Genomic DNA, 26,476 nt, shown 5'->3' with positions numbered 1-26,476 from the left:
CCTTGGTCCTTCTGTTGTCTCACCTGCTTTTCTGTTCTCTCACTTGTTTTTTTTCTCATTGTTCTCAAACCAACAATTTTCTTGCCATTTTCTAGCTCCAGTCTTTTAGGTTCATTCTTGGCTTTAAGCATATTGAGTCATCGCATTCTGTTAGCATGTGAATAGCCTTCACTTACGTTTCCACTCAAATTAATGTCTGTATCAGGACCTTGCCTAGTAATTCAAACACATGTTAAAAGCTGACGAATTCCTGCAGTTTATTCTTAAGAACTACAGACTTTACTACTTCTAACACTGAAATGAGTAAGATTCTAGCAGTGTATTTTATTAGTTGCCTATTTACAATTCAGTAAGTTATGGTTATATTAAAAATTGTTCTAAAAGTTACATTTATGAAGAGAAACCATTAAAAAGGAAAAACTGGATGGATTGTTTTGTGGAGCTAATAGAAACAATTGACTAATTGCCACCTCCCCGCTGTAGCTACAAACATCTCATTTTCACTCAAGTCAGCAGTATTATTCCAGTCACATTCATGTAACAAACAACTTCTGCATAAAACCATAGTTTCTCTGAAGCCTTCTGAAATACATGGAATACATTTATTCTTTGCTGAGAAAGCTGATTACTGATATGGGCATCTCAAGTCTGGATACTGCTTAATGAACATTTTGCAAAAAAAGTATCTTCTGAACTGGGCTAACATTTAACTTCTTGACCATCAGACCTCTGAGACTAGAAAGAGGGGCCTTCTAAACAGATCAGGCACCAATGAAATAATCAACCTTTCCTTAGCAAAACCATTTAAGAAAGCCCTCTGTACCTTGTTTTTCCCCCAATTTGTGCACTAGAAACCTTGAGCAAAGTTTTAAAATGCTTTTCAAATTACTGTGTGAGCACAGTCAGTAATCAAAGTATGCAACTATAGTTCTCATTTAAGACTGAATATCTTTGGCCCAGATGCATTTCAACAAATCACACGCTTAACCAAGTTTTCTACTTTTCTCCATTGACTAAACAGGGAAGCTTTAGCCACAAACCTCCTAATTTAGGTATATCTGTTTGATGCCTAAAATTAGGTGGGATGAATATAGCTCAAAAAATTACACAGCACTGGTTGATGATGGAAAAAGTTTAAGGCAGTAAATCATAGGCTGATTTGAAGCAGCCTCCTTTAACAGGTCCCAAATACTTCCTACAATCATAACAGCTTTTTTCCTCCCAATAAAAAACAAAATGGCAAACAATGACCCACAGGTTGAATGGTGCTCTGGGGTCCAAGGAGCGGGAGTTTTTTCCCCTGGTTCTCCATTTGGAAAACAATAAATGTATACATATACAGAATTCCATATCTATGATACTTCATTACTTCAAATCCATTCAGTCTACGCTATTTAATACACTAGTAGTTCATTCAACACTCTGTGCTACTCTGGTTAAGCTGGTTTTGCTACCAGAGCCAAACTGTTTGAAGGCACTTGGGTATTTCCAAAATGTGCTGCAATCTGACAACACACCTGTCAGCCTCAGTATTGATTATTTAACAGCACAAAAGAATTGTTTATGATTCACAGGAGGTTGAAAGGCCAAACAAATGTATTTCAAGAATTCCATGTTTAGCTAATTATTTTTCAGAGAAAATTGCAAATATTACGTTTTAATTTCTAATTGTTAAGTGAAAACAGCAAGAAATTAAGTACGTTAAAATGGCATATTTCAGAGGAAGAAAGAAACAATGAAAAAAACAACTTAGTTATTTCGGATATGCACATGACATCAGGGAGAACTTAGTTCTTTCAGAAAAGAACATTTGTAGAGATTGTCTTTTGCAAGGAACATGCTTGTTGTAGTAAACAAATGGTAACTCTACAGAAGTTGTTTAATGGCCAAATACAATTCTTTAGGTAATACAAGATAAAAGAACAGGGGAGCCCCTTAAAAATAACATTCTAAAATACAATACAAACAGATGTATTGAATATTACATTTCTATGCACACAGATCTAGGAACATACTACTGTGAAGAAGTCAGACTTCTGAGCTTTTTTTTTTTTCCCCCTTTTATTTTATTAAATTAAGTTGTTAAAAGGAGTTTACACTTTTTTTAAACTATTTCAAAAAGAAATTCATATCGGTATAGTCAGGTGGGCACTTAGCTTTTTTTTTTATTGGACCATAAACTACAATAGCTAGGTAACATCAATCAGATACAGAAAAATAGGCAACTTAGATTTCTTGCATGACACCTAGGGATGATACAATGCTATAGTTCAGTGGACAAGTGCACAAATGCACATGTACAAGTACTGCCTTATAAATCAAACTTCAAGCAAAACAAAATTTGAAAAAAGGGAAAAGACAGATCTAATTTACCTAAGCATCAATACAGGAACATCTACAATATTAACACAGTAGAGTAAGGCCTTGGAAAGAGGTGATGCACCTAACAGACTTACGCTTACTGCTCCAGTTATTCCTGAAAAATAACCGAGGTTACTTCTATTGTCCATTCAGACAGCCCTGTGTGAAACAGTCTTTGATGTATACAGCATTTAGAAGAGGGCAACTGTTGCATGCAGGTAAATTGGCCTTTTTTTTGAACAACAGTCAAAAGGAAATGTATTTCAAAATTAAAACCATGAAAAACAGTTTTAGTTGCATCTTTCTGCCCTTACTTTAAAAATATGAAACTCTAAAAAAATTGAGCCTGAAGATGGGCACAGCCTAAAAAAAAGAAAATATATATGCACTATTTCCTCTATAACTATTAGAAAAGACATTTTACCTCTTTCTATTCCCCAAACTAGACAAAATTTGGAATTCCTAACATTCAAATGAAGTGGGTGGAAGTAAATAGATGAAAAAGGGAGGACAAGCAGCAGCAGCAGATCTACCTCGACTGAAATAGTGGTATTTCAGTCTGCCTGTACCAGAGTAAAAATGTTATTGCATACAAGGTATGCAATACATCACATACATGTATGTTATGCAAACACTGAAAAAAGCAAAGAACTCCCATTTCTGCTTTAGTTACATTTTTCTGCCCTGAAGTTTATTACTCAATTATTCCGATTAAGTGCTCTGAACAAAACTAACTAAAGTTAAAACTCTCATGCATTTTCAGGAGAAGAGAATATAAATTCGTATTCTTGCCAATTTTGGCTAACAACACTGTGGAAGTTAAATTATTGTTAACTGGAACACTCCCCTCATTTTACTATGCAAAACAAAATGGAAAGAATATGTTTTCTAGACAGCCAAGACCTAGCTAACACAAACATTTGGTACTTTTCAAGCTAAAACCTGAAGTCTTTCTTAAGAAATGCTATATGGACAAATAAAAGGGAGATCATGGACATATATAATTAATTGCTGTATGCATTAAAACTTTTCTATAAATAGTTGCCTGTCAATTGCCACAGCACTGAAAACTGCTAGGAAAAGAAAAAGCACCTGCTGTTCAAAAGGAAGAATACTCAGAAGTGTTGCTGTCACTTGATTGTTAATTCAATGAAAAATTTTAACCAAGCATAACCCAATACCATTCGTCAAATCTGACTGCGAAGTGATGTTATTACCTCAGAGCGTATATGCTGGAGAGACTACATGTAGTGACAGAAACACTCTCATAGTCACTGCTGGAGATGGAGCTGAGGGGGGAATCACGTAAGCCATCCTGAGAACTGAAAAAACATATGGAAACAAAATGAACTGCTGAAGCAAACAAAGGTAAAAAACAGAGCACCGTGATAACTCACGGCTTACCATGGATTATACAGAAATAAGAATAAACCAGAAGTTGTATTTTTGCTCTTCAGAAAATGATACAAACCTATTCTGTCTTCTTCCCAAAAAGGACAGACAATTTGGCAAAGTCAGTGGGCACAAATCTTATAAAAATCTTCAATTTAATTCATGCCATACAGTTACAACTTTCAGGAAAGAACTGAGGATCTTACATTTCCATAGGGTATAGAGGGAATAGCATGCCCATGTTGCTAAGTGTGGTTTGATCTTATAATAAAGATATAACAAACCCAAAAGTTCATAAAGCGTGTTTCAGGCCAAGGCACCCTAAACAATAAGCTTCAAGAACTGAAATATCGTGACAAGTTTGATCTAAGTTTCCTTCCAATGGGAAGGAAAAAGTCTGTGAGAAAGCAGAAAGCTGACTCTTCAGTGAAGGAGAAGAAGATAATACATTTACCCTGAATGTGCTCAGTCCCTATAACTGCCACATATGTACCTCAAATTTTGTCCTTTAAACCAACAGATGAGCAGGAAGGAGCAGTCCCATGGCAAACCACTGACACTTCATTAGAGGAAGTCCACTAGCTACTAAGTAAAAGGATACGAATAATTTAAATGAATGGTACATGATTTGTCTCTGGCATCCCTGGGCTTATGAAAAGCCTTTAAATAAACACATCATTTTAGATCTTGCATCATATTATTAACATAAACTAGGGTTAGAAGAGTAAAAATAGTTTCATAAGCACTACAGAACTATCTTGGAAAGATCAATTTTTTGTTTCAGTAACAATTTACGTCTCAGCTATTAGAAATTCTACAAGCTGAAAAAAATTAAATTATACTAGATAAGAAAATATGTGGTCTTGCGCAGAGGTATCATGGCTGTATTGGCTCTAGGCAGTGCAGAAGAATCATTCAAGCCTGCTGAACTCAAATGTTCAGTAAACGGAAACCTTTGGACAAAGCAGAGAGAAACCCAAGAAATATCTTTAGTTAAAAGAAATGTAACTATAAGGGTCAGGATTATTTTACCTTACTTCTCCACAATTAGTAGCAGATTTTTTTATGCTCTTTTGATTTGCAGGCGTATGCGAGGTACATATTCAAACCAGCTACATTCCAAATTCTTTTCTGCTACCGAATTTACTATTGTAGGTATTTTTGCAGCTAGAAGTCTGGAAGAATGCTTAAGGGGAATTCTTCAAAGCAGTATATGGAAGGTATGTGCTCTAATCCCACAAAGAAATAATAGGATTTGTTTGCATACCTCCCACTAATCACTTGGAAAATGTACCCCTTCATGTTCTTAATTTCTGATTGCCAATTTGAAAATAAATCCCAAGCGTACTATGCTTTAGTTGAAAGGAGAACCGTCACAACTGGAAAATAATTTTAGACTTGAACAAAAATCTATTTAACTTTCATTCGTTTTATATAATTTCCCTTGCTAATTCTGCTCATTATGAAGAGATATATGCATTTAAACAAAGGCTTACTCTTTTATAGCTCATCACCTTTACCCATCCAATCTTACAATACGGTCATGCTACCAAAATGTACTTTTACTATCTGTTGTATGGCAGCTAGATGATATTAAAAAACCATTAGCATATGATTTCACAGCATGACTGAGCAGGAGAAGCTGTCTTGCATGGATGAAATGTATTGTTCAGAATAAAGTATTCTTTGAACAGCAGAACCAGGAAACAAGAGCAACTAGCAAACTCAGCACCTTCTTTTATTCTCTCTCACATCCCTGCCATTTCCAGATTTTTCCAGTATAACAATGCTGTCAGTTGATTTGGGTAGTAAGACTTTTTCTGAAAGATGTCAGGTTTGCTGTCCTTCAGTGCCTTCTGTGAAGCTCTGCCTGACATATTTGAAATCCAGTCAAAATATCTCAGTCACCAATAGTACATGAAACAAAATTATGAAAATATTTTAAGAACTTAAAATCAATTTTCTGAGGTTCTTGGTTTTCTAGATATTTTGTTTGTTCTGTTTTAAAGAATTTGAGGTTTTCAGCTCTTATGCACAATCCAAAGGGCTGACTAACACTTTTCCTAAGAAATTAAAGTTTGCATACGTTTTGGGGGAGTTAAACACTCTAGACTGAAACATAAACCAAACCAACCACCACCCTAAGTACCATCTCTCTATTAAAAGCAGATCTTATTTATTGTCAACATTGTGCCAAGTAATGAAATCACTTTCTATCCTGAGCTGACTTTGTGGAGTGGACAGTCCAAGCCAGAAGACAAACCAATAAAGGTGGCACAAAGTGCTGGACCTTGATCTTTAAGAAAACGTTAAGGAGTAACCTCTGAACATAATGGTACACAACCAGCTTACATTATCAACAATTTCAATGCTATCTTTATTTTCACCTTCACAGACATTCTCTGACCAGCTTATAAGCCTCACCTCATACCTCTTCTCCATACTTCTTTTTCCCTCATTTGAATCCTGACTCACCTCTAACTAGTAGCTATCAGCGTAACTTCTTCTCATCAGCTCCACTTTCTCATCTCTTTTTAAGCCTTGGCTTTATGCTGTTTGCCATTCTAAACTGTTTCACAAACTCCCTCTTACTTGGTGCACAAACCTGGCCATGCTGAGCCATCCACTGATTTCAGGATTAGATATCCATCTGGTCAGTCATCACTTGGCAACATAAACTGCTTGGACACACTTGACACAAACCATGCTCACAGAGGTTAGTTTGTTGTAATAAAGGATGTGTAGTATAGGCAATTACAACATGTAAACATTTTTCTTACTCCTGTGTACCAATACAGATTGAATTTTTGTACCAGAAATAATATCTATTATTTACAGTGTTTACTTCTGGTTCATATTCAGGCCGTAACTCTTCAGATAAGAAATTCTGTGTTTATTTAGTTCCAAGAAACGGGAATCCAATAATGATAACTCTGGTTTATACCTTCTCAGTGTTATACTAAATAGCTTTTTTTTAAAAAAAGAAGCAAAAAAGACTCCTGACATACTCAGTGCATTCCTTCTGAGTACACATAGACTCAGGATACCTCTTTGTAGAATTTCCTTCTCATTAGCGTCTGCCTGAAGATTCGCTCAGTTTTTCTAAGTCGCTGGTAGATCCTGAGGTGAATTGACCTGCTTTTCCCAACTGATTCCTGTTATCAGCTTACAGTAGCTCAGCACACATGTTCATTAGCACAATTATAGGAAGAGAAGGTATGTGCATATAGACACATTCTGTAGCTGATAGCAGCTAACCTTTTCTTCCCACACCATCCCACATGTAATTTGAACTTCACCACATCTCATGCTCATTTGAAACTAATACCGTGTTGAATTGGCATTCATAGAACTGTTTAAACTGTAAGATGGCAAAAGTTTGTTTCATTTGTGACGTCTTAAACACCCACAGTGCTATTTTAAAAATTACATTCTAGCACGGGATAAAACCACCATCCACACTCATCAAAATAGAATTCTTCAGCACTTCTGATAAAAATATAGAATAAAGATTTGAGGCAACAGAGCAAAGTGACACAGGGTGATGTGGCTGCCTCTTTTCACAGCCTTTTCTTTTCATACTAGCAGGCTGAACTAACCGACCACTTAATTAAAGCTGTTGGCCATTTTTTGTAACTATTCTAAGTGAAAAACAAACTTTGAAAGCCACCTATATCCTGGTTTGTGTGCTCTTTTCTACTGGAATGTGTTTCCAGCCTCTTACATTTAATTAAACCTCTGGTTGTTTCGGGGGAGGGTTTCCTCATGACTGTTATTACTCAAGTTACAATTACATCCCATGTTACATTAGTTAATTGGTAGAGATCTACTCTTCTCCGTCTATCTCACTACATGAGCGCTAACTCTAAAGCCTCGTGTCAGCTACACCAATCTACTCAAATAAGTGGCTTTTGAAACTGTTTTACCTACTATACTTATTTCAGGTATCTGTATGTTGAGAGTTAATACAGTTCACTGTTTCTGCATTTGATATATGTACTTAGCAAAAAGGAAGCTGGTATAAAACACTGACATCTTTTATTTGCATGCTAAGGCTTCATAACAGCAGTCATGTTACCGGATACCACACAAAATCAGTGTTCAACAGACAAGGTCAAACGCTGCACTTTTGAGACATGTATTGTTAAAAAGAAGGGGAGGAGGGCTTGAAAAAGATTCATTTATACTGAATCTGAATTTGGCCAGTTGCACAAAGAAAAGAAACACAATACGAGAAGAAGAACAGAGGAATTTCTATCAACAGCCAGCTAAACGATTGCTTAAGGGAAGTTTCGCAGTTGAAAGGCTCATATTTTGTTCCTAATCAACTATTTCATTCCTGCTGACGAGTTTTCTTATTCCTAAATAGCTGGTTAAAAGATTAATCATTGCAAGACACTCAGCAGACATGTTTTTGTTTATGTGAACATGCACAGCTGTCCACTAATTTTTATGGAAAAAGCAACTTTGCCATGTAAAGACACAACTTTCTCAAGTTTTACTGTGATGTGAATATTATAGGGAAAGCATGACTTTAAGACATTTAATCAAGTTAATTTGCATTGCAATATCAATTAAGCTAGTTTTGATAAAGGAACACTTATAGAATCAAATGCTATAAACTAAAGGACAAACTATAATGATAATGTGGGCTTGTTTGGTTTTTTTTAAATGTTAAGTGCTAGCCATCCCAAAAATACAAATGCTTCTTTCCCATGCATTTATAAAGGTGGAATGACTTATCTTAAAGTTGCAGTACTGAACATGTGCACACGTCACATGTTGCTAAGGAGTGAACAAAAGAAAATACAGGCAGAAAAATCTGAATTAACAACCAATGTATAAAACAGGTGTTGATCTTTTTATAAACTTATTCTAATATGCTGAGGAAATAAAATTTTAAATCTATTATATATTACAATAGTCTGTATCGTAAGTATATTACCATATATACAGTTTTAGACTACAGAATTGCATCACTAATAAATGGGACAACTTGAATACCAAGCTGGGGAAGAATAAATTATTCATCTTATTCTAGAATTGCAATACAGATCAGCAAACAGCAAAACATGCTTTTCCAAGGATGCCTCATTCCTCCTCCTTACACTGCAAAAGCATATGGCAAAATATTCTGTTTTTTAAGCCCCCACAAATAAATGCAAACAGTGCCAGCATCTAACAGCCGATGGACACAGCTAGAAGCTAGAGCTTGCAGAAAGCTTGAAGATAAGTTCTCCCCGCTACCAATTTCAGCTCCTTTTGCCAGTTCTCAGGTACACTGTAGAAGGCTTCATCAAGAGTACACTCACCAAATAGATCAAGGAAACTGGCAAAAAAAAGTATAATTTAAGCTAGACAGAATGGACCTGCAGTGGAAAGAAGAGAAACTATGATAAAGAATCCTTTTTTTACATCAGAACTGTTTTAATGTCAGTAGGTAGAGAAATAAACACGCAACACAACCAGGTATTTAAGACTAAAACATGAAAACACTAGCATTGCATGACAATATGAAACAAGCTGCCAAACTTCATAAAACACATAGAAGAATTAGCGGTTTTACAAAGACTCTTCAAGAAAGAACAGAAAGCCAAGTATTTCCAAAACATCAAAGAAAAACTGATCATCACTCTTTGTAATTTTCTTCCCCCTTGGAAAAAGCTGGCAGAATACCATGACAAAATAAACATTTTAAAAATCTGTATAGCTTGCTTCCAGTTGAAAAAAGAAGAAAATACTAGATACAGATCTAAAGCTTTGTTTTGGTGTTACGTCCTTTTTTACCCCAACACACCAAACACTCCTTTGTCATAATTTTATCATCCTCTGTACTTACTCTTAACTTCCCCTCTCTAACAGTTTGCTTTGCTACATCACAGCCTTTACTTATCACATTGTCCCTTCAGCACATCAGATACTGACTACATCTTTGCTAGCACTTTTCTCATATTTGCATCTTGTTAATGCTGCTTCCCAAGACTCTCAGTGCCCTTGGTGTTTTATGTCTTTGAGATACTTAAAAGCAAATAATGGAGAAAGACATAACACCAGCTATAACTTAAAAACCAAAGTAGTAAGATTTAGGTATTGACATGTTTTTAAGTAGAAGAGTATTTAATCTGTATTCTGAACTCTACTGAATATTGAGGCTAGATAGAGAAGCCTGAAATACCAGGTATTTCAGGTTTAAGGATTAATTACAGTAAACTTGATTGGATCATTGAAATTATACCTATAATGTCATATTGCATCGTATAAGAATTGATTTACTAAAAGAAACAGTTTATATCATAATGTACACATTTGACAGCTGCCTGATTCAGACAAGGGAAAGAAAATCTTCTTTCCCTGGTTGGTGACTTACAGTAACTAGAAAGTATATACATTTATCAATTTGATGAATGAGCATATCCTGCAGCTATTTCATGTATATTAGATTGCTTATTGTTCTAGCTAATGGGTCCATCATTCTGAAAATAATCTACTGTCTCCAACATTTCCCCTATGGTTAAGTTGGCATTCACAAGCATGTAATAGGGAGCAGTCGCAGAAGCTTAATATGATCTTCCCATTTAAAAATACCATTGAAAAGCAGTGATTAGTCACCACCCAGGCAGCATGAGTAAGAAGTAGTCCACAAAGTTCTGTTCTGTAACTGAATTATCTCTTCTAGTGATAACATGACTCGTGATTCAGAGGCAAGAACCGAATCTATATATATGAGGAAACTAAGGATCTACACAGATAAGTTTTTAATCTAATCCTCAGTAGATCCCCAGCATCTGTGTGTCTCAGAATATACTGAAGGAGTTAATATTAGAATGTTTCCAAATAAAGGAGCAACAATCTAGTAACAAAATACCTCCATCCTATTTCTCCACTTCTGCAAAGATGGAGTATTTGCCAATTAATAACAGATCTACTGTAGTCTCAATAATGAATAGAGAAAATTAGATGTCATCAACAAAGTAACTGTGGAAGAAGCTGTGATGAAAACAGACAAAACCCACTAACTGGTTCAAGAATTTCAGAACTCAAGAATGAATCAGATGAATTATTAACCTCTCATTTAAAACTTCCATGATGCTTGGAGTTTAAAGGTGGCAATCTTTAAAAATAAAAAGGACTCCAAGGGGATTCAAACAACTCTAGTTCAGTAAGCCTGATGTTCATACCAAGCTACTTAACAGAATATATCAAAAGCTAAAATAGGTAGACAATAATGAGATGGTCTGCCTGGCAAGGAGTAACGTGGCTTCTACAGGGGAAACCTCTTGGGAGCTCTCTGAAGGGGTCAAGAAGCTTGTGAAGAATGGTGACTCGGCTGGCAGCCTCTGGACTTCCAAATAGATTCCATCAAAAGTACCTCACTAAAGCTTTTAAGAAAACTAAGGAGCTATAGCATAAGAGGAAGGGGCCCAAAATGGATAAATAATTCTTAACCGTAAATAGGGAGGAGCTGTTAAATAACTACTTCTCAGAAGAGCAGAAGGTCACTGCTTAAGTTCTTTAGGACCCTGGGGGTTCTGTTTTCACACACGATCTGCAAAAGTGAGGAGAGCAATGAGATCTGAAAGGTTGCTACCAGTGCAAAATTATTCAGGGTAATAGTAACAAGAGCTGATTGAAGAATTGCACAGGATCTTAATGTCTGAATAACAGGTAATAAAATGGCAAGATGAGATTCAACTGGTAAACAGACAGAACACTTCTAGCATCAGATATAAAATAGCCTCTGAGCTCACAAAGCAGGATCCTGGGGCTTTGGCAGACAACTTCAAAAAAACCATCAGCTCGCCACTTGGCAAAAAATATGAAGTCAAATATTGGGAGCCATTGGAAAATTAACCGAAAATAATTATGCCACTGTGTAAATCCACAGTTTGTTTGTATCTTGAGTGAGTGTAATTCTGATTCACTTACAGTTAAGAGGAAATAGTGTAACTGGAAAAGGTTTAGAGCGAGACAAAAGGAATGATCAAAGCTATGGACAACCTCGGATCAAGTAGGCTGTGAATTTACAACTGAAAAAGTAACCACATAGGCGAAGAGCAGCTGAGGTCTACAAAATCACCACCGATGCAGAGAGGCCAGGCAGGAACCAGGAGCCATTCAAAGCTGTTAAGAGCCAGGTCCAGAGCAAACAAAAGGACACAGAGGAACACGGACCTACAGAACTCTCTGTAAAAGGACAATTCTCACACAAAGTTTTTACAGAATATTAACGGAGGCTGGACAAGTATGTGGAGAAGACATTATTACATCCACAAACCATGGGAGGCTGAAAAAGAAGCTTACATATATTTTTTTATTATACTTTGTAGACTTGTTCTCACAAATTTCACTTAATATCCTACCCAAGTGTATTGGTTTTGTTTGGCAAGGTTTTGGTAGCGGGGGGGGGGGGGGGTTACAGGGGTGGCTTCTGTAAGAAACTGCTGGAAGCTTCCCCTGTGTTCGAGAGAGAGCGAGCCCATATTAGCCGGCTCTGAGACGGACCCGCCGCCGGCCAAGGCCGAGCCAATCAGTGATAGTGGTAACGCCTCTGTGATAACATTTTTAAGAAGGAAAAAAAGTTGGGACGGAGAGAAACTGCCGCCGGAGTGAGGAGTGAGAACATGTAAGAGAAACAAGCCTGCGGACACCAAGGTCAGTGAAGAAGGAGGGGGAGGAGATGCTCCAGGCGCCGGAGCGAAGATTCCCCTGCAGCCCGTGGTGAAGACCCTGGTGAGGCAGGCTGTCCCCCTGCAGTCCAGGGAGGTCCACGGTGGAGCAGATCTCCACCTGTAGCCCGTGGAGGACCCCACGCCGGAGCAGGTGGGTTCCCGAAGGAGGCTGTGACCCCGTGGGAACCCCGCGCTGGAGCAGGTTCCTGGCAGGACCTGCGGATCTGTGGAGAGAGGAGCCCACGGAGCAGGTTTTCTGGCAGGACTTGTGACCCCGTGGGGGACCCGCGCTGGAGCAGTGTGCTCCTGAAGGACTGCACACCGTGGAATGGACCCACGCTGGAGCAGTTCGTGAAGAACTGCAGCCCGTGGGAATGGCCCACGTTGGAGGAGTTCGTGGAGGACTGTCTCCCGTGGGTGGGACCCCACGCTGGAGCAGGGGAAGAGTGTGATCAGCCCTCGTCCTGAGGAGGTGAAGCGGCAGAAAATAACGTGTGATGACCATAAACCCCATCCCTGTCCCCCTGTGCCGCTGGGGGGGCTTGGTGGTGAAATCCGGGAGGGTAGTTGTGCCCGGGAAGAACGGAGGGGTGGTGGGAAGGTGTTCTGAGATTTCATTTTACTTCTCATTACCTTGCTCCGGAAGACAAAAATGTCCCCCCTTCCGTCTCCCTTCACTTAGCTTTTATATCTGAGCTGACGTCATATGGTATGGAATATCTGTTTGGTTAGTTTAGGTCAGCTGTCCTGGTTATGTCCCGTCCCAAGATCTTGCCCTGCCCCAGCCTGCCATTGAGGGGAGGGCAAAAATGTTGGAGAGACAGCCTTGATGCTGTGCCAGCACTGCTCAGCAGTAGCCAAAACACTGGTGTGTTATCAACACCTTTCTAGCTACAGAGCTGCAGAGCACAGTGCTATGAGGGCTGCTATAGGGAGTACTAACTCCATCTCAGCCAGACCCAATACACCAAGGTAAAAATTAGTAGACAAATTATCTGAGTTTTGTAAATTATGTATGATTTATCAGGACACTAATTAAACATACAGTAATTACTTTTAAGGAATATTCCACCTGAAGCATTGCAAAAGCATGAAATGTCAAAGGGATTTGTGAATTACTTCTTAAAATGAAGTCCATTCAGAAACCCTGTTGTAAAGCCTTGAACATGATCATACTTACAAAATTAAGATTGCAAATACTCAGAATGACGAAGATAAAAGTACCTTCTCAAAAGTAAAGTTTTGTGCACGCCAAGTTGTGTTTAACCTGTAAGAGGAATTAACTCCAGGGCAAAGAACTCTTGATTCTATTTCCACTACCAGTAAAATATTTCATAATTCAATTGTTATGTTATTAAACAACTGTTTATATCTGTAGCCTTTATATTATGGTAATGCTTCATGGTTCAAGCTGCCCACACTGTGTTATCCTGAACTCCATACACATATAACAAAAAGATGCTACATCACACACACAGCCTCCACAGTACTGACACAGTAAGGCACAAAGGAAGAAAGCTGTCACAGGAATACAGAAAACAATAACCTGTATTTAATTTCTTCCCTCTGCTTTATTATATTAATACTTTAGGGAAACTGAGGACATTACTTGCTACAAAACAGGTTATCCCCTAAACAGTAAAACAAAATGAAGTCTGGTTTCCTACTGATGTGTGTAGGATCCCTAATGTCTAATCAAAGTTGAGCTGAAGCATGGCATTTTCTTTAACATAACTATTATTATGGTCTCTCCCTGTTATCTAGTTCCTTATTATAATTAAATATGTAGAACCTTAATCCATGACCTCTATTTTTCTATCAGCTTTCATTGAAATGGTCTAATAGGTTTAAAAGCTGCTTCTGCACTCTATTAGGCTCACTCAGCACACAGACATTCACAAATACACTTGAGGCCACAGGCAACACGATCAGATCAAGCCCATTCTCTCAAATGAAGCTAAGGTAAAATGTGTTTAGGTACCAATTTAATCCCATGCACTTTTGTAGAAGTTAACTTTTTAGTATCTGCCAGACACACTTTTCCTGCAAAACAGCAGAGTACAACAGAGGTAATGATGCAGGTAACGTTATAGCAGCAATGCACTCTTTGTTACATTAAACTGGTTAAGATTAGTGTACTTGATTTCAACAACAGATATACAATTAAAATTCAGGTGTTCTCCAGGTGTTTTCCAAAAAAGCTGAAGAAGTCCAATAAAAAGCTACTTGTATTAAAAAATGTAGATTGAAAAACTCCTTAATCCTGAAACACACTATTTTCTTTAAAATCAACATTAATTATACACCACTCACTAAAGTACAAGGATATAGGAAATCATTTACACACAAATTACTAACAAAACATCAAGTTGCTCTTACCTTGAACTAGATCTTGACTTTACATCTTCCTTTGCTGTTCTTTCACTACTAGCATCTTCACCGTTGTCCAATTTTTTCTCACCTAGTTTTCTCTTCTCCCACTTCTTCTGCTGATTTGAGATGCTTTCTGCTTCTCCTTGTGAGTCATTTTCTGCCCCTACCTGTGAACCTGAGGAATGTGCCAGGCACTTAGAGGAGATTGGCAGTTTTTGCTCTTCTCTGCCAAAGTCTCTTTCTGCTAACAAAGCAGAAGTTTCAGGTTTTAATGTTTCCTGTGCAGGGACTGAATTGTCCAAGTTATCTACATGGTCCATTTCCTTAGACTTTACTAATGTGTATGAAGCATTTACAACACCTCCTGCAGAATGTTTAGTCTTTAAACCTTCAACACTGTCCTCCCTGCTGTCTTCACAGCTGCCACAACACACACAGGAATTAATTAGACAGTTTGTGGCAGCTATACTGAGTTTATGGGATTCATCCTCCTCCTCATTTGCTAATGGATTAGCAGATCCAGGAACACAACTAATAGCTGCTTCCGGAGTTGTTACTGGGGATTCTGAGCTAGAGGGAGATTTAGGATTGAATATTACAGTAGCAGATATTTTCATTCCCCCTGTCCTGTGAGCTATCACTTCTGCTGTTTCTGCATCATCAGCATACGCATCCCAGCCATTGAGGTATAACTGTGAGTCCGGACCTTCTAGACAGCTGCATGAATTCTGAACTGAAATGCCAGACATCTGTTTACTATCTTCAATATTGTTATTATTGCTTAAGTCAGCTTCAGCATCTTTTAAAAGCAAAGTTTCCTCTGTCTGATGGCCATTCTCGTACAGCAAAGCATCTCTATATTGCAGGTTCTGTTTTGAATCGTGGCAGGGGTTATTCACCCAAGCAAAAGTGTCACTTACTGAATCCAACCCAGCAAGTGCTTCTCCTGCTCCATCTAGGTCATCCATAAAAAACACTCTGTCCTCTTCATCAGTTAAATTGTCAAGATGGTGTCTTGTTGGTGAAGCTTCTGTGCTAGAACTATTTCTTAGACTAGGTCTGTGAGCTGGAGACTGACAGATGCTTGGAGGGGAAAGCAGAGAAGACATTTCATCTCCAACTCTGTGTACCATCCTATTCAGCTGTTCCAGCTCCTGCTCATCATACTGCATAGAACAAGCCAGCTCAGCCTCTGTGTTTTCAGCTTTTGCTGAAAGCTCCTTAGCAGGCAAAGTCGCAGTTATGCCCGGTGTAATGACAGAGGGTACTTCAGGATCTGCTCTGACAGGAAAATCCACATCTTGTGAGATGCAGAGGTTACGTTCCAGCGTGTGCAGTTCATCCTCAGTTAATGTCTGAAGTAGATCCCTGAAAATGAAGAAATACACACATCACTTTACACTTCCAATCATAGGAGGCACTGATGTTACAGATTTCAAAGAAAACTTTTACTGTTAGTACAAAAATCTAGAACTTGGGGGCACAGAGTACTTTCAGCTGTGTAACTCAAGGTGCATTCGGTATTTATATTCAGAACACATGTGATGGCTTATACCTGAATTTGAGATTACTCATGCAAATGCAGGGTACCAAATTATTTACATCCTTGCAATTAAGCCCGAACATAAATCAAAACACACACAAAAATGGATCTTTCCCCCCTCCTTATCTATTTATAGTGAAAGTGATATCCACAATTAGATATATTTTGTCATTTTAATTTTTTAATTCACAAATTTGACTTTGATTAGCAAACCAATTTGCCATCCTTTGTACTAGCTTCTGAAAATTATTCTGCAAAAGAGTACCACAGAACTTCCACACCATTATATTATCAGATAAAAGGAATTCATTAAAAATAGTAATAGCACTTATGCACCACTGATGTCTTAGAAGCCTGTTCACTGAAACAGGGACTGGAAGTTGGCTCTCTCCTGCCTCAGACACGTAACTCAGTCATTAGGGAGTTAAGCTTCCGCATGATGTTAAGAATCAGACAGGTCTAAAAGCAAACATTTAGATATTTACTAAACTATGTCTTCTAGAGACATGCAGCATCTCTAATGTTATCAAGTGTCCTCAGTATTGCAGTTCAGGACTCTAAGCACCTAAAACCAAAGTGTTATTTGAGGCCATTATGTTTAAAGACTTTGTAACTTGTAACTTTAAAACAAATCCATAGACACAGCAGCATTTGATTTTAGGTCTGAATTTAATTTACACTATGCTTCTCAATTAGAAACCACATATGAAAATGGCCTCTGTTGAGAACTACTGTCAACATTTTCAAAGACCAGCAAGTATATTTCAGCATAAGTGAAAGGATGAGAAAAGCAAGACCTTCTGCTTAAACAGAGGCTAGGAGTTCATTATTCCTCATATGTTTAGAAATAATTGGCTAGTACACAGCCAGCATAGTAGTAATAATAATAATAATAATATGCACATATTAAAAGAATTCCCTTAAAAGAGTAACTTCAGTCTAACCAAGAGGACAAAAAAAAACTCCAAAGAAACATTCAACATCTCACACCTTGATTTCCAGCCAATGGTTTGCATTCTTAACTTGTTAACTCAAAACCCAAATATTTTTCCAAGTACTATCACTAAAAGATCAAATTGCTCAAAATTAGATTATACAGGATTCTCTGCCAACACTAAGAACGTGGCATGTTTTAAAATGCCTATATAAATATTGAGAATAAAATTAATGTCAACCAGTATACAGAAAGAAATGTTAAATATCACTACTGAAAAGTTTAAAACTAAACATCAGGCATCATTATTAAACTGTAAGGTTTAAGTTGTAGCTACTTCCATGGTTCATTTTCTTTCTGCTGAAGCATCTGTAACTCGTCATTGGATCCAAGCAAGTACTGTGCTTGTATGGAAAAAAGAATTTCTCCCTCTGCTTTCATTATTCAGAAGCTGCAGGTAGAGAGCTTCTGCAATCCACCCTAACAGCAGTAGCACGCTTCCTTCTCAGAGTCTTTAGAAAACACTGAATTTAAAAAAGGCACATGTTCAGGTTTCATCTGCTTTTACTCTTTCTGGCGTAGTAGCACAAGAAGGCAATCTAGCCCTGAAAATATGAGGAACATTTTTCTTCCAGTAGCTACAGCCACTGGCAAAAAAAACAAGGCAAGTTCTTAAGATGTACTCTGCTTGTTACAAGCAGTAGTAGAAATTTACTCTGTCTACTGCAAAGCCAATAAACATATTTTATTCTACTGCCAATATCCAGGGTGCAGACATTACTTCTTCAAAGATCTGAGGCCAAATGTCCATTTAAAAACAAATTTGGCTAAATAGAGGACAGGGCCACAAAACCCCAAGCGCACTGATCTCACACATTCTCCAAGCCTCCTTCATTAACTTTGCTCGTACCCTGACTAGAATTTTAAATTGTCTGTTTTCAGAGAACAGCACTGTTGTTACTGCTAGCCTATGCTTCAGTTCATGCTCTGAACAGAGCATAAGTAGCTGTCCTTACGGAGCTGCCACCGTAAGAACATGATGCAGGTACAGGAATACAATTTGCATTCTCCTGCTTCGACAGTGCTCAACTGAGTTCAGCACAGCAAAGTGCCCAGATCTGCCCTGATACATCAACACTGAGAAACCAACACTGATAGATAACAAATATCACTGGTACTCCTTTACTGCGAAAGTTTTAAACCCACTCAAAGTTTTAAAACACAGCCACCGTGGAAAAACTAACCAGTTTTCCCCCAATCACTGTGCACACTTAAAAGCACACGAGTTTCAACCTTCTCCCCCCCCCCCCCATTCTTTAACACACTGACAACAGGTATACGGCATTTGATTCCTAGTCAATGATACAGAAATGTTTCGGTGTACTCAAAATGGTATGATCCTCTGATTCTGCACCACTTGATCTGCAATCTGCTTGATTCTGCACCACCAAAATCCATTGGGACCCTGCCATCAATTGTAATGGTCCAGAAACAAGCACCAGGCAAGCAGAGGGCTCTGAAAAAGGGCAAAATTATGGAGTACTGCGAAATGCCTAGTTTGCTCACCTCTTAAAATCTCCGTATAGCAGCCTCAAATGTATATATAGTATAGGTAATATTTTATCACTTGAACGTTCAGTGTCACAGGCATCTAAATTAAATATCTATGCATATACTAGATGATATGCTTTGTATACTTTACTAGGCAGATTACAGTAGTTTGGCAGAAATGGTTCAAATGTCTTAGTTTAGAAGGAACAGGGATAACAGTACTATGTAATTATGCATTGGTAGATGTATAAAATACCAATGCTGATGTTTTACATCTAAAATAAAAATCAACACAAGCACCTGGCTTAGGTATTAATTAAAACATTCAAAGTCATCATTTGCTGCTCAACCTTACCAAAACAAGAACCATTACTGCTTCTGCTCAGAGAGCTTCCACAATCTCTATTGTTTTCAAAGTTTCCAGCCACCAACAGGATACCAAAAATTTTCCTAGCCAATAGATATTTTCCTCTGCTAGTTCCAATTTAATTATGTGGGTGCACATACAGTACTTATCATTGCCTTTAACAGGAGGGATGTTTTAGGGTAATATAGCTTAAAAATTACCTGTAATCCTGCCAAATAATCAGCTGTATATTTGGTGTTACTCCATGAGTTAAAATACTCAGTTGGCTTAAAAGTTATAGAACTTTACAGAGAAATTCACTGGGATGTGATAATATTCTGCAGTAAGATGTTGTTCTATATTCTTACAACAGGCACATAATTGCAATACAAGATGCAACTATTTTAAGAGAAGACTACTTCAATCTATTTGCATGCCCTAACTATTGGTGACAGAGACTGGAGAAAGACTCCTGGAAAAAATGCTCCCTTCTTGATGAGGAGCAGAAATATCAATATAAAATATCTCATTCCATCTTCCCTTATAGGTTTTTGTGAACATTCTCACTGAGTAGGAATTGCAGCCTGATAAGTTAAAAAAATATCTGTGATTAAAAAAAAATCTAGACAGCTTAGGTACTTTTTAAGAAGTAATTTAATTACCCTACATGAACTGCACATTTATTTGTATCTCATTGTTATTTTCATTCAATGTATTTTTCATTCAAGAATATTACTAAAGGATCTTTTTGAGCCCAGTTCTTTCAGGTATTCGATGTTCCTCCAATTCAGAGACTGCCAGAGATAAAATTTCACATTACATCTTGCATAAATTTTTGCTGATAGGTGCTGTCTCAGTAAGAACACTTCGCAAATTTTGTCTGCTAGACAACTGAAATCACATTTCTTAATGCTCAGTTGACAGAATAAATGTAAGTCTTAAAGTGTATCAGAACTTTTTCCAAAAACGAATCTGAAAGTATTTTCACTTTTTGAAATTTGTATTGAAAATTATAGTTACTGAACAAACAAGCATTTTACTAATGGATTTTCAAGCCAAGCATTAAGTTCAGTGTAACTGAAAATAAAATGGACTAAACAATAAACTGACTTCATTGATTTTCATTTTCCATGTTCTGAAATGTAAGGAGTAAGCAGGAAAAACAGATTATGAGAAGTATATTAGCCTTTAAATATTCTTTTGGCTTTAGCCAGCCAGTGGAATGCTGGTGAAAATCTCTGTGATAGCCATATATTGGGAATAAGGTATTTTAATGTAAACTTCGTAGACTTTTTAAGCTTCAGTACCATTAAAGTTTATTTCCTCCCTCTAACTTAAGCTTTGCTCCTCAATTTATGTTTTTCTTCACACAGAGTTTTATAAAACCATAATTGCTCAAAAAACCCAATCACCAAACATGTTACTCTGTCAATTTTGAGATTTCAATATAAATATCATTAATGTACCTAAATATAAAACTGTATCACTTTTTCTAGAAAGAAATAGTAGGAAATCCTGAAGGGACACAAAAGGATGTGGTCTGGATATTCATAAAAGCTAACTTCAGAAATAGGCTCCTCTCTGAATCATCCCTGACAGAGCTTGCATTCTCCCTCAGGAGATGCCTCACCTCTAACGGGTGAGAGGAGATTAATCTGGATAAACTTATCTACGTGAAAACTATTCTTACATCAAACTGTCATCATGACATACAGGGAATGTATAAACAGGTGAAAATTGGACATAGGAAAGAAAAAACTTCTGCCAAATTATCTCTATAGACATTTCTAGGAAAAAAATTTGCAGTTGGTATATAAATTTGATTCCTACGAAAATAATAGTACTTACGGATTTAGAAAACAGGGGGTTTTTTAACACCTAGATAAAATACCTTAAGGGTGAATATAAAAAACCTGAATATAAAGAGCCTTTAAAGATACAGCTTGATTTCTCCAAAGTAACAGATCAGTCTTCTAAAGACCTCAATTAAGAAAAAAATATTTTAATGCTCTTTATACTTGAGCTGAAGCCCACATCTCCAATGGTTACGAAGACGGAAGCACTGTGAAAAGAGGCACACAGAAAATTATTCATCCTGTAAAAAGAGATCCGCAATACGCAAAATTGATAGTCATTTCTATTAGATTAAGAATGATCTGAGTATTGCATCATAACATAATGAGAAAATGTAATAAGCCTACTTAAACAGAAACACTGATGCTAATTAGAAACAGGACTTCCTAAAAATAAACTGCAACTTCAGTATTTCAGGCATCATCCAACCATAAGGAAAATCTGAAATGTAATAAAATGATATTCAGAAAAAAAAAGAAACTATCACAAAGAGTTGAAAAGGTCAGAAAACTCCCATGGAATGAAAACCTACATGTAGTTATTTCATGGGTATATCAGGCAGATGAGAGAAAAAAGCAGTTTACGGTTAACATAGCAAACAGATAATTTTCTAGGCATTTATGAGTTCTTTTTTAGGCCTCTGATTTTCACTTCAGAAGAGAAGCATTTATTACTTGCCTTATTTTTCTTAGCAAAGTGTGAAAAGGTCTGAAGAGTTCAGACATATCTTCTGGTTTATGGTCCAAGTTTAATGGTCCCTCGGAGTACACAACAAGGCCACTGGAATTCAAACACACACATGAACACACACATAAATGAAAATTTCATTACACAGAGCAACTACTGAATAAGGAGTCAGAAAAGCACCTGTACATAAACATTAGAACTACACTCAAGTTACATATTATCATCTTATTTTTGTCTTATTCACCCACAGTTAGAGTTAAATGCTATTTAAAGCAACAGGAAAAAGATCCCCTCCCCTCTGTCCACTCCCCCTTAAACATGGGAGGAAAAGCAATGGAAACATAAGGGGAAGAACATTTATTTCATTGCTGCAGCTCACCCATTCAAAAAAAAAAAAAAAAAAAATCAAACCCCAAGAAACTGATTATCAAGTAAGTTGGGGAAGTCCAGACTTGAAAGAGATTGTAAAAGGCTTTTTCTTTCTAGTCTAAATAATTTCTACGTAAGATAGTTGACTCTTCAGCTCCTATTTTTCTACCTCTAAGATAAATACAACCTGGTATTAACATGTGGTAAAAAATAAAACACATTTGCTAAATCACATAAACCACACTTTGGTAATGCCATGCTTCTAAATCAACTCAGCACTTGTAGAAATTTCCCTGGAAAGAGGTTAGTTCATGATCCTGAAAGTCTCCATGTACTTTGTTGTACATAACTCAATAACTCTTCCTGACCGAATCACTACTGCCCAAACCTGTTTGTGTATCAGCAATTAAACAAAATTCACTTTCTTCACTGTATCTGCTGCATCATACCACACTGAGTCCAAGAGAGCGGATTCCACCCACACCAGGCACCACTCTGCTTAAAACTGTTTAATCCTCTGCCCACTGCAAAAACAACGTATACTTCTCAAAGGCAAATGAATCGCATGTTCTCACACTCGAGACTATGCAGGTTTTATTTTTCCCAGGCCCTTTTCCCCTTCTTGTCCTTACAGTCAGTGCTCATCAAAGCTGATGTCACAAGTTATATGAGTGCCACCAAAGTATTAAAAACAGGACCACTTACACTCTATTTGCCATCTAGGAATTACTGCTCTTTTTCTTCTGTTAATAAACCCAGAGTCTAGCTTATGCCCTGGTACCAGGATAGTAACATGGTCTCCCATCAGGCTTGAAGATGGCCATCAGAAAGTTCCGAATTGTCAAGGTAACAAAGGACCGAAGAAATTCAACTACTAAACTTGATCAACTTTGCTTTGGGAACTAGGGTTTTGAGGGCAGGAGCAGGGAAAGGGGACAAGAGAGAGAGAGAAGTTGCTTCTTTTGCAAGTCACCCTTTTTTTTTTTGGTGGCTTAAGACAAACTATCCTGTTACCAAGGATACATACTTTTATTTTTCTAAGCTTTCTGAGCTTCAACAAGCAGGCTGCCACAAAGCAAAGTAGTTATTGTTGATTCATGTCCTATGTTCTGCCTAAACAAATGTTACTTCTTTTGAGTGGAGGCTGGAGGCTGCTCTCACTGAACTTCTAACTGATGTAAAATCACCATTCCTCTGGCTTTCAGGTATAGTTTGCTCTCCACAGAGCTTAACTCTCAGAAGAAATTTTAAAAAAATATAAGTGGGCTAGCACACTACAAAAAGAACAACTATGAAATGGCCTCTGTATAGGTTTGACCTTTGAAAGTTCTGAATCAAACCCTGAATATAGTTATAACATGGAAAGAAGTAATAATTGGAAAAAAGTGTGTCTTAATATTTCCTACTAGGTTCAAAGTTCACTGACACCTGTTAACATACTACGCAACATACACTACCGAACATATATGGTAAACTGATGTCTGAGAAGAAACCTTAGACAAAAAATACTCTGAAAAGTATTCCTTAAAGCTTTGCTATTAGACGACCAAGGGGATCCAGCACTTTTCCTTGCCCCAGACCCATCCTTCTCATTAAGACACAGAGCAACAGCATGACAACTTCGCATTGCATCTGTCTGGCATTTAAAAGCGTCCCCTTTCACAGTACAAGTAAAAGGCTTGCATTTCTTCCAGACAACACTATTATCTTGATGGTGTAGTTTTTCCTGTGGAACTTCACATGGCAGGGATTTATTTAAAAATCACTGGATACTTAGGAGCAATTTAACTTTTTTCTCTTCCCCCCCATTCTTCTTTGTAATTTGGGAATGACATGGTGTATTGTCCAGAGTGCCCTTGGTTTTCCAGTTAGTCATGATGTATTCTTCTTCATTGTGTGTTCCAGCAGCTTCAAACTGAGTTCTCACATTCACGTTGTCTTTTGATAATCAGATTATTACTGTTATTACTTTTAGAATGACAGTTACAGACAATATCCTATTTAACAGGAACAATAGGCCACAAAGATTTCCTGAGGAGAAGTGTATTACACTCAGGATTTGAGGTTTCTTATTTCCTTCAATTATACTACTTATATTAGCCAACTTTAAAACATTCACAATGCTAAAATATTAAAAATGTGCTGGCTTCACTCCAGAAAAACTGCTGTCTGTTAAATTATAAAACACTCAGTAGGAAAAATGCATCTGATTTGTTCAATATTGCAAAAACTGCATGAAGCAAAACCACTGTTTTAATTTAGTTGTCTTGAGTGGTCAAATACAGGGCACAAACCTACACATAAGTTATATGTGTTAATACTTTCCTTGAAAAGATTTAAACCTAACTCAGTGGTCACAACACAGTTTGCCATGACAATTCCTTTTGAACCTAGAGTCATTAAGAAAAATACATAATTCCTATTGAAAATTTTTGGTTTTCAAGACTTGTATCCATAGGTCATATAATTTTTGAGTGACACAAAATACATGTTTTCAAAAAATATTTCTGACAACGTGTCATTCCATACACAGATGTTCTTCATTTTTTAATTTCTTTCTGGAGGATGACTGATCAATTGTTCCAGGTTCCTGTCTTCTATATTTAGAAGACCTTCTCTTTCCTTTTTTTCTCTTGATATTCTACATGAAACTGGTAATGATTTAAAAAAACAACAACAACCAACAACAAAACCCTCAACATAATCCTCTTTTTGATTATTTTTTAAAAAAAAGTACTAGCAAACTCAGGTGAAATAAAATATGCCAAAATACTGAACAAGGTTTTTGAAATATTCAGTAAATCTTTAAATGAGGCAGAGTGGAGAGTAGTTAAAAAAATTACTTACCATACAATGGCTAATCTTGGAATTGTAAACATTAAAGCTGGTTCATAGTCATCTATCATATCTTGAGTGAGGTATCCAAGCCTTAAGGCTCTAAGCAGAAGAATAAAATCATTTAGTAAGAGATCAAACTCTCAAAGAATACATTTCAATATGAAAAATATTGAAAAAATTGTTATAAGCCAAACCAAATTGATAGTATGTAACTCATGAACTATTTTTGTACAATCTAAACCACTATGTGTAGAACTGACCATTGTCTCTGCTTTAAAAAAGTATTAATATAAGAACAAAAATCTTTAAACACTTAAAGCTTTTATAGCCATCCAAAATCAAAATAATTTTTATGCCATTTTCCTTTTTACTATTTCATGCCAAGCTTCAGCTTGTTACTGAAAACCACCGGCACTTAGAGTTTTTGAAGTAAAAGAAATGTTTTTAAAGTAATAGGGGAAAGTTTTTGGTTTCATTTTCAAATAAAACTTGCTATGATCATCTCGGTCAATCCCCCTAAACTAACAAAACAAACTAAAAAAAACCCAACAGTTCTATACACCAACTATTATTGAAGTTTAAGGATTTAATATTTGGGGGACACTTCATTGTCCTCTAATAACTTTTCAAATATCTTAAGCCCCTTTCAGACTAAAATCCAATTTGTTTATGCTTTTCACTTGGCTATGTTTCCCAGGTTTCTTCACAATTTCTTAATTTCCTCATAAGTTTCATAACGTCCTCAAACTTCTTCGATTTGTCCATATCGGTGCGTAAGAAAACACTCAAAACTGCACACTCGTCCCGCTGAGATCTGACTGGTCCCCAAATGGATAAAACAACAACTTTCTCTTATTCCTTGTCAGTACTTGTCTTGCCAATACCACTGTTGGTGGACAGCAAAACGACCACAAAGCAAGCACTGCTTTGTACTAATGGTAGATGGACTCATCAGTGCATGGCCCACTCTCACTCCCTGTTCCGTCCTATAGCCCACTGCCACATTATTCAAAGCTGCAAATGAGAAACCATCTTTTTCCTCTTACTGGGCAAATATGCAGTAGCTCTCTGACTGATGGAAGGTTATTCCTCCTACTTGTGACCATTTTGAGTTGTAATCTTGCCTTTTAAAATGCCTGAAACACCTCTGATCTTGGTGACATCTACAGATTGTGGCAGCGTGCTCTGTAGTCCTTCATTCCTTAATGAAAGTTATCAACCATACCAGATCCAGGGTCCTACCTCACAAGTTCTCCCAATATGACAGTAAACCCAACACTTACTCCAAGTGCATTTTACAGTCAAGTGGTCTCTAATAATTCCACCCAGGCTACGGTTCACTAGTCTCCTTTTGAGAGCAGTGTTGTACCGCTCAAAAACTCACTAAAGCCAGGTATTTCACATGCTGTTCCCCTCTATTGCCCACCTGCTAGGCTAGTTACTCTGTCACTGGGGCGGGGGGGGGGGGGGGGGGGGGGCAGGGGGGAAGAGAAAGTTGTTCAACACAGTACGTTCCAAACTCACATTCTTCCTGTCGCCTTATACTCCTAAAAGAACTT

At 37.3% G+C, this 26,476-nt stretch overlaps 1 protein-coding gene across 5 annotated transcripts in view; it reads right to left on the bottom strand.

Annotated features, from left to right (window-relative positions):
• The window catches only part of ZFYVE28 (zinc finger FYVE-type containing 28), a 164,929-nt gene that overhangs the window by 30,478 nt on the left and 107,975 nt on the right, over positions 1-26,476 (bottom strand). For 4 of the 5 annotated variants that reach the window (XM_049793175.1, XM_049793186.1, XM_049793214.1 and 1 more), the window contains exons 6-9: positions 24,927-25,016; positions 21,702-21,803; positions 14,802-16,163; positions 3,579-3,683 (exon numbers count right to left, since the gene is read on the bottom strand). In XM_049793175.1, coding sequence (XP_049649132.1) covers positions 3,579-3,683; positions 14,802-16,163; positions 21,702-21,803; positions 24,927-25,016 — 1,659 coding nt within the window. The remainder of the gene's footprint in view (positions 1-3,578; positions 3,684-14,801; positions 16,164-21,701; positions 21,804-24,926; positions 25,017-26,476) is intronic. The other variant, XM_049793197.1, reaches the window with a different exon arrangement.

The sequence above is a fragment of the Accipiter gentilis genome, chromosome 3 (assembly GCF_929443795.1).
Source record: "Accipiter gentilis chromosome 3, bAccGen1.1, whole genome shotgun sequence".
Classification (NCBI taxonomy): domain Eukaryota; kingdom Metazoa; phylum Chordata; class Aves; order Accipitriformes; family Accipitridae; genus Astur; species Astur gentilis.
This window is presented reverse-complemented; position numbering and strand designations above follow the sequence as displayed.